This window comes from Frankliniella occidentalis, unplaced genomic scaffold (genome assembly GCF_000697945.3).
Source record: "Frankliniella occidentalis isolate FOCC.00 unplaced genomic scaffold, Focc_3.1 Scaffold4823, whole genome shotgun sequence".
Taxonomy (NCBI): domain Eukaryota; kingdom Metazoa; phylum Arthropoda; class Insecta; order Thysanoptera; family Thripidae; genus Frankliniella; species Frankliniella occidentalis.
Window position 1 is genome coordinate 1 of NW_026271867.1, and position 9,220 is coordinate 9,220.

Here is a 9,220-nt window from a genome sequence, read left to right on the forward strand (position 1 = left end):
AAGGTGATAATATGCCATATTTACTGTTCCAAATGTGACTTTTGCTTCTGAAAAGTGAGTTTTTAACTCATTTTGTAGGGTTATTATTACTGTTTTTTTCAACGTTACCAAGCTTTTGGTAAATTACCGTAAATTACCAATTTTTCCGGTAACGTTACCGGTAACATTACCGGCCGTCGCAACCCTACGAGAGCTCCCGCCTCTACGTCACGCCGGTGTGGGGGTAAGCGCTCGGCCAATCAGGAACCTTCATGTTCTACCCGCTCTTCTTCTTCCTCCGTTGGTCGAAATACGCTATATTCGGTCACCTACAAGTGTCTGAATATCTTGTCACACACCTGCACGTGCGAGCATCATTTCACACACCTGCAGGTGAGAGACGTTTCGTACTCTTGAATTTCAAGTGGGGGGAGACATCGTGGTGGCCATACACGGGCGCTCGTACGTACCGCGGCCGCCCTCGGCGAGCGCGAGGTAGGCCACCATCTTGGCGCCCGCCGACTGCCCCATGATGGTGACGCGGTCCGGGTCTCCGCAGAAGGCGCGCGCGTTGTCGCGCACCCAGCGCAGGGCGAGGAGGCCGTCCTTGAGGCCGGCGTTGCCGGGGATGCCGGGCGTGTTGAGGTTCAGGAAGCCTTGAAGGTCGTTCAGAAACCAAACATGTTGTTTTACAGATATACGTTTCAAGGTAAAATCCAATTCAGGTCAAAATTGGTTCTACGGTTAAGGTCTAAGGTACTCGGCCTCATTTTTGGGGTTGCCCTGATGCTATGCTGCATTACCAAAAGCGCCCACGCGGTAGTTGGGCAGTATGAGCACGACGTCGTGGTGTACCAGGAAGTCCGGTCCGTACTCGGGTGCATATCTATTGGAGCCCTCGATGAGGGAGCCGCCGTAGAAGAACACGAGGACGGCGTAGCCTTCAGCGGGGCAGTCCAGCTGCCGGAACCGTATTAAATCTTACGTATTATTGTTTTGGGATGAATGGGACTGAAGTAAAAGGGGGTCAGAAGCGTGTCTGTCTGGCGCATCAACAGATAAAGGGCCAGAGAAAAGAGGGGGGGGGGGGTGGCGACCTCACTCCAAGGCCACGTGTTATCACAGATGACTGCACTAGGTGGCATGCCCTGTCATAGAAAGTGTTTTGATGTGCATGCACTCGCTTGACAGAAAACGGTTTGAATCACAATGCTCTGCCTCACGTTTTTACACAAAATAAATATACAAGTTTCTTCGGGCGAGAGAGCTTTACACAGCGTTGTCAGATAGTGTCGAGATAGTGGATCAAATCTTTAGTGTGTTCGGTTGCTGAATGATAAGAATTGGACTCACCGAGGGCGTGTAAACGTTGACGTTGAGGCAGTCTTCGGCGCCACGGACCTGGTCGTTTTTGACCTGAGGGCACATGTTGCCCTCCACCGTGGCGTCGCGCACACCATCCCAGCTTGCGGCCGGCCTCGGGGCCTTTTGCAGTTTGATTCAGCGAAATGCAAATTGGTATGGTGTATGAGTTTTGAAAACGATATCCATTAATTAATTAGAGATTCAAAGCGTTGCCTCGATGGCTTAATTACCTTAAAACGAAGCTCATCGACGGGCGGAGCTCCGAAGGGCACGCCGCGGAAGGCCCAGTAGTCCCTGGCGGCACCCGCGCCCTGGACGTGCACTCCCAGCAGGCGGCCCGAGGACAGGCTCACTTCCTGGCACCCGGCCCTGCCCATCAGGAGTCGTCGTCAGGAAAACAGGCAACTTCTTTCTTTTCCCAAAAGTGTACAGTAGGGGGCCACAACTCAACCAAAATGTTAATACAGGTTGCACGATTGCGACGGATTGTACAATGCACACCCTAAAATAGGTAGTTACAATGCCGATGTGGCGATCCCTTCCCCTGAGGGCGCATAGCTGACTTACCTGGCGAGGAGGAAAGACCACACGAACAGCGAGCTCCCCCAGAGAGCTCCCGCCGAGCGCGGCATCTCGGCGCACGGCTGCGAGGTGTCTAAAAGCCCCTCGCTGTAATCTATGTCGCGTGCTTCTCGACTTCTCATCTTAATTGGCGCGAATAAAGAGTCTTTACGGCCGAGAGCTCGTTTTAGGTGGGGATACATCGTGGATTTAAGAAGGAAGATCCTTATCTTAGCAAATAGTTCTTATCTGAATGTTTTTGTATGTAGCCGACCACTATCAGAATTAGAGGACGCATGTTTTTCAAACCATCAAATTTATTTGCTTATTGATTCCAACAAGACAGCGCTCGCGCTTTACAGACGCACGATGGCGCGAGCACGACTATGTAAACATTTGTCATTTGTCAGTCATATCTTGTCATAATGGCCACACTGCACAATATCTGACCAAATTTACAGGAGGGGTGATCTGCACAGCCCTTTTTACTCGTTTCTGGTCATACTATGTAGCGGATTCAAGGCGTGCGGGCGGGCTTGCCCAACGTCACTCGGCATGACGCCTTATGGCCCCGTTCAAGTATGCAACCCGTTCGCACGCCTGAATATGGTACAGTATAACGAAAAAAAAAGAGAAAAAAGGATGACACAGATCACCTACCCTGTACAACATAAATAGACATTGGATTCTCAAGTTGACATAAATATAGCAAATTCCCGTTCTGCCCATTTTCTTTACAGTATATGTTTAATTGATATGTTCTGTTTAATTTCATTAATTAAGCATTGTATGTAGCACACAAGGGAAATTTACTAAAAAAATTGAATGAAATTTATTTCACACAAAATTGCTTCAGTCAGTTCAGGACTAAAAATCCTGGTTGTTACAGGATTGCATGGAACGTACTAAGTCCTTTCCCATATTAGACATTGTTAAGAACGCTTTCTGAACTTCTTGATCTACTCAAATCGATGCTAGAATACTGAAAGAAGAGTCCAGAGGGAAATCACATTAACACTCTAAATCTGTGGTCCATATACTAAGCAATACACAATGGGTCAAACAAGTATAGTAGCAAATATCACGACCCTAAAAAAGTACAAAATATCACAACAGAGAACATCCATAAATATGTACACAATTGAAAAGACGAAGTTCCGGGTATTTTATTCAAATAACTTCAAAACGACGAATATATGCGAATATTTTTGATTAATATCTACGACAAACCGCTCTTTAGTGAAAAGAAGTAGGGCCCTAATGTTCATTCCGCTTTTAGAAAAATGACAGATTTGATTGACGTATAAAAAGGAGAACACAAGTCTTTGGTATGCGGGACGGATCTAAAAGAGAAAGCATAAAGGAATAGAGAGCAGTATCGTCGATTCATTGAAGGTTTTCAATTACAATCAGCAGTGAAAAAGTGATGGAGGAGAAGGAGGAGGGACGTACTATTTATTTATCCTTATTGAAAAAGTGCCACACTATAATGTTACAAATTTTGGACCTGATGCTTTGCTTGTTGTTGTAAGTTTTCGATCAGATATACATATAGAGGCTGTTCCATTTACGCCGTTGGAAGACTTCGAGGGAAGACAATCAGGGAGAGTGAGAAGCGCAACTGTATCTATTATTATTATTATACTCCAGCGGGGCGGGGACATACATTATGTTTTCTTTAGACCCCGTATTTTTACTTCTTCATAGTATACCGCGCGATTTAGTTGAGTTGCGGGCCATAGGAATCGTCCAGAAAGTACGTCGGTTTTTGTTCGGCAAATTATGCGAGCTCGACGCGCCTGCGAGACTTGGGGTAGGCCACGCCGCAGTACACGCATGCACTGAAGACAAAATATTGCCTACCTATCAGGCTCTACGAGAGCTTGCGCAGGCTTCTGCACTCGGCAGGTGCAGGCAGGCGCAGGCGATTAGAATGACAGACGTACTCCCTGGATGATACCCGTACGCACACCTGTACGCGGTACAGAATACCTCAGTAAAAGTAGAGGACATAAAGACATCCTGCCCGTGCAGCCCGGTAAAAACAATTTTTAGTACAGCCCTAAGTGACAACAGTTTTTCAATATACACATTCGGTGGAACTTCATTGAGCATTCATATTCTTATTACATCTCGATTGACTGCACTTGCTAGACGGGTGGCCTAGTAGAGAAAGTAAATACTTACACTAACATCGATAATCCTAACCGGAAATGGCACAGTACAACAAAATAATCTCTTTTTTTAATTTCAACTTCAGATCGAGGGCTAGTCTTTGGAGTAAACTAAAATTATTACATTTCACGCGGGGAGGTAGGTCCTCGGCTACGAGGGAGGGTCGGTGGCGTCGGGAGCCCCAGCCTGGAGCCCTCCGTCGTCGCCGGGAGCCTCGGGGCCCGCGGGGGAGCGGCCCTGGCCCGGTTCCTCCACGGGCTCTGGCGGCGACGCCCCCGTCGAGGAGGACGTTCCCCCGGTCGTGACGCAGGGAGCCTCCGTCCTTGCCCATATTTGCGTTTCGGTTTCAGTCGGGGCTGCTCGTTGAGCTTCTGGTCGCGTTTGCGCAGGTGCGCCAGGTGCGCTGCCCGAAACGCGTCGGGTCGCACGGTCTTTTTCTGACGCAACTATTTTTGAATCCATGACGAACGTGTCGGGCGCGCTGGGCGATGCCGGCGGCGCCGGGGCCGCGGGTGCCAGGGCGGCGCGTGCCGCGGGGGCGTCCTCCAGGCGGCTCGGGTCGAGCACGGTGTCGCACGGCACGTGGCCGTTGGCGTGCCGCTGCTGCTGCTGCTGCTGCTGCTGCTGATGCACTGCGGGCTGCGCGAGCGGCGCGGGCGACGTGGGCCCGCGGCCCGACCCCGCCCGGCTGGCCGCGGGCCTCGACGATGCCGGCCGCATGCACGGCGGGCACCGCGGCCGGCCCAGCCGGTTGAGGCGCGGCAGCGCGGGCAGCGCGGACAGCGCGCGACCCTGCAGCGCGGGCAGCGGCGCGCGCGACGAGGGCCGCGACGACGGCGGCCGCCTGGAGCGACGTCTTCAGAACAGCGCCCCCTGCTCGGGTCACAAGGGTGCGCTCGAGTGCTTGGAGCGCCGTCGCACGTCCAGCCGGTACTGCAACAGGAGCATCATCGTCATCATCTTCCTCATCGCTATGAGCATGATCATCATGATCATCATGATCATGATTGTCATCATCCGTCACGTCAAATGCGTCTCTCGACAACAACCTCTCAAACCTGCTCCTTACACTCACCTCGAGCAGGGCGTACGGCGTGACGGCCAGCACCAGGGCGGCAAACAGCGCGTACAGCTTGAACGAGTTGCAGGCCGAGGCGTGCATGAGGAAGGACAGCGACAACCCCAGGAAGCGCCACATGTTGCTGAGGGACACGGGGCCCTGCCAGCTGTCCGGGTAGACGCGCACCAGCAGCGCTGCGGGGGCAGAGGTGCGGACAGGCGTCAGTCAGCGCGACAGGAGGGCGGTGCTCCCAGCCAGCGTGGCGTCAACGGCGCCAGGCACCGGCACTACTTACAGAAGCTGAGCGTCTCCCAGATGGCGTTGCAGACGCCCCAGGCGGCCGAGATGACGTAGAAGAGGGCCGAGTCCTCGGCGGACGGCAGCCACATGAGCAGCACCATGATGAGGCACGTGTGGAAGGTGAAGCCCACGCCGATGACGATGTAGCGCCGGATGTGCTGCAGCAGCATGCTCAGCGTGAAGGCCGCCACAGACTGCATGAGCCCCATGCTCATGAACACGAGGCACACGTTGTGCAGCCCCAGGGAGCACACCACGTACCACTGCAACATCGGGCGGATCAGTTGTTTTCGTCATTTGTGCGTCGTCAGTTGAATTAAAACACATTGCCAAGTTCGGCCGGCTTACCTTGCTGAAGTCGGCGAGCATAAACCCCTGCTCCAGCCCGATGAAGATGGACAGCGGAATGATGAGCTGCATGCGCGCGTCCTTGAACGAGTCCCAGACCGAGCGGAGGTGCGAGGGCGGGCGCTCCTGCAGCCCGCAGCCGTCGTGGTGCTGTCCGGTGCCCTTGAGGTGGTCCAGGAACACGGCCGTCAGCGCGAGCCCCATGATGGCGCATCCCAGGAACACGGAAGCCAGCACGGCCGTCGTCTTGCACGGCAGCCGCACCAGCTTACCGTTCCAGGCCGTCACGTTGAACACCAGGACTGAGGAAAGTAGATGAATAGTCATGAGTATAACCCCTGCAGAGGTAAGAGGACGTTTTAACAACGGACCAACCGGGCCAGGCAACTCACACTGCGCCAGCGTCCTGGGCCGCGCCAGGTCCTCCCAGTCGTCGGGGTCGGTGCCGATGGGGCAGGCCTGCGCGCCGCACGTCCGAGCGCCGTCCTCGCCGCGGGGCCAGTACGCCTCCAGGATGGCGGTGGTCGGCAGTGCGGCCACGGCGCTGGACAGGTTCAGGTCACCGAGGGCGCCAAAGGTAAGTCCGGACGGTCCAGCCGTCCAGACGGCGTCCCACAGCGAGCCCGTCTCGGGCAGCGTGTACCACAGCAGCAGGGACGCGATGACGCTGCCCAGGGCCAGCCCGCCGTCGTGCGCGAATTGTAGCCCCCGCGCCAGCCGCCGCAGCACCGTCTCGATGCGGCCGCCGCCGCCCGCCCCCGCCATCACGGCCTCCAGCTCCTCGGCGTCCGCGTCCATCTCCTCCTGCTCCGTGAGCTGCAGCGCCAGCTTGGAGGAGAGCGCCATCAGCACCGTCACCCGCGCCACCGCCAGCGGACCTGAGGGAGGAGGACGATCAGAAGAGGACCTCGGCGTGGGCGACGCGGGGCGCAACCCGATACCTACCGAGGCACAGCCCGCCGAGGAGGTAGGTTGGCAGGAGGACCTCGAACGTCGGGTACAGGTGCGCGGCCAGGAACAGGGCGATGCCCAGGTAGCCGAGGATGAGCGTCCAATTGGGGGTGAGCCTGCTCACCACCGTGGGGCTCACCGTGGCGGACAACGCTGCCGCGCCGAAGAAGGCGATGAGCAGCAGCGCGCCCGTGTCGTTGTTGGGGTCACCTGGGTAGTTCCACGTCCACCACCAGGCCGACACGGAGCCCTGCAGCGCCACCAGCGGCATCAGCGCCACGATGAACATGGTGTGCCCGAGGCACAGCGCCGCGTAGTTGCGGCACAGCGTGCGCCGCGTGTAGACCGGGCCGAGGCGCGACGGCGTGGAGCGCACCTGCGAGAGCGCCGAAGGGAGGCACCCAGGGGGGTAGAGCAAGTTAGGTCTCATTTGCATGTTCCCTTTTGTTTTATTCATGCTCGTTTCCCGGTCCGTGTACGCACCACTGCGATGAGACGCCGCACCGAGGACGTCCCCGTGGAGCTGGTCAGCGAGTCCCTCTTCCTGCCCGGAAGCGCGGCGCCCTGCACCGTGCCCGATCGCTGCGGGGAGTACGCGTTCTGCAAACAGCAGAAATACAAGTAAGTAGTATCACAATGGCGGCGACCATGAGGACGCGGAGGATGACCTCGGGGCTCGGACACGCGACGCACCTCCACGTTGACGTCGTCCCAGTGGCCGCCGTGCGAGGGCCCTCGACTGTGGTGGGGCTGCTGCTGGACCGAGTGCGGGCAGCGGAGGGAGCGCGCGGCCAGCGGAGAGAACACCAGGCCGCCTCCGCACGACTGTGGACGAGAGCATAAACGTAAGAGTTAGCAATGACATCCCGACCTTACGATGTAAGTCAGACCTCACCGCTCCAGTCCTGACCAGGACCTACCTGTCCTTGGTAGTAATCGGCGAGCATGGCCGCGGTGGCGACGGTCGGCCTCACCCGGTAACTCCTGGTCGGCCCGTCGGACAGAGTGGCAGCCAGCGGCCTGTGCGGTCCCGCCGCCTGCTGCTGCTGTGCGTCGCCCCCGGTGGCCGTGGCCTCCTTGGCATCCTCCTCGGCCTTGCCCTTGTCCTCCGGCTCCAGGCCCAGGTCGCCAGCGTAGCGCTCCTTCTTGAGCTCGTGCAGGTTGGGCAGGGAGCCGAGGGCGGCTGGGCCGTGCGGCGCCGGGGCCAGGGGCGCAAGTGGCTCGAGCGGGGTGGGGCCCGGCGGGCCCGGGGGGCAGGGGGTGCCCGGCTGGGGGACCCCGCCAGTGCCGCCCACCCCTCCTGGCCGCATGGCGGCGGGGCCGCTGGGGCCGGCTCCTCTGGGAGTGTCGCCGAGGCCCGCTCTCGCGCCCACTGCACACAGAGCCGCAAAGGAAACATCAAAACTTGTGAAACAGGCGCTCGCCCAGACTCTTGCCGATAAGCTGTAAGGGCTGTTGAGCTGATGGGGTGCTGGTGGATCACAGTCAGTCCCTCTGCCTCCTTCCCCCACCGCCCCACTCCCCCCACCCTCCTCTCTTCCTCGACCCGCCCTACATTGATTCTGCGGGGTGGCCGACTGCCGCGCCGCGCCGCACTCGTGTGTTGCGGGGACGGCATGACGGGGGCCGACGGGGACCCGGGAGGAGGGCGCCATGAATGAGTAATTGCGTCGGCAGGACGACGTGCCGGCGCGCGACATCCTGGAGGGCGCGCTGCACGGCGTGCTTGCTGGCTGAGCGGGCGCGGCGAGGCCGAGGAGAGGGGCCCGTCGTGGCGCGCGGCCGGGCGTCATCGCCAGAGGTACTCGGCCCGGAGACCGAGCCCCTCTCCTCAACCAACCCTCCTGACCTGGAACGGAAGTCTTCCGTACTTTCCTGACTCGGAGGGAACCGGGGGGGGAGCGGCTGGCGGCAAACACTGACCGATAATAAGTCCGAGAGAGAGAGAGGGAGAGAGATGTTGGGGCGTGGCCCCAGGGCGGGAGGGGGGTGGATGGTCCGTCGCAGGGCTCAGGCATGACCTCTGGGCCCGAGAAAAGAATTGTTGCGAGCGGAGGAGCGAGAGCGGCATGGACGACTCGAGGGACACGCGTGGGCGTGGGTCTCCGCCAACGAAGTAAGAGAGTCGTGGAGGGTAGTCACATTTGATTTCTAGATCTAAAGTAAAACTATATCGCTAAGTGTCTCACGACGATAACTGCAATGAAAGTTTGATTAAATCTCACCTCACGACTACAATCGTTGTTTATGTGTTGTTAAGTGTGGCGGGAGCGGTTATGTGTCTCGTTTAATTTCCGAACGAAAATTGCCAAAGGGTGCGGGGCACATAGTCGAGAGTGCATATCGACCTGTCGCTAGCTTTGTCGACGAGTCACGGCGTCACGGCGCTAATGTATGGTCGGACGCGAGGCGACTTAATGCAATCGATTGACAACGTCACGAGGACGAGGTGCTGCGCGAGGAGGTGGGAGGGAGGGGGCG

The 9,220-nt window shown here is 57.4% G+C and overlaps 2 protein-coding genes across 2 annotated transcripts; both read right to left on the bottom strand.

Moving 5' to 3' along the window:
- Positions 1–384: 384 nt before the first annotated feature.
- Positions 385–2,123, bottom strand: LOC127752177 (esterase SG1-like). Its single transcript, XM_052276882.1, has 5 exons — positions 1,912–2,123; positions 1,575–1,713; positions 1,333–1,464; positions 783–939; positions 385–635 (listed from the first exon to the last, which is right to left on the bottom strand). Exons 1-5 carry the CDS (start codon positions 2,106–2,108, stop codon positions 400–402), a joined length of 861 nt encoding a protein of 286 aa, XP_052132842.1. The 5' UTR covers positions 2,109–2,123; the 3' UTR covers positions 385–399.
- Positions 2,124–2,204: 81 nt separating this feature from the next.
- LOC113207260 (UNC93-like protein) lies at positions 2,205–8,180 on the bottom strand. Its single transcript, XM_052276881.1, has 9 exons — positions 7,660–8,180; positions 7,433–7,564; positions 7,223–7,339; positions 6,734–7,115; positions 6,181–6,666; positions 5,789–6,090; positions 5,436–5,703; positions 5,156–5,334; positions 2,205–5,013 (listed from the first exon to the last, which is right to left on the bottom strand). Exons 1-9 carry the CDS (start codon positions 8,047–8,049, stop codon positions 4,963–4,965), a joined length of 2,307 nt encoding a protein of 768 aa, XP_052132841.1. The 5' UTR covers positions 8,050–8,180; the 3' UTR covers positions 2,205–4,962.
- Positions 8,181–9,220: the final 1,040 nt, after the last annotated feature.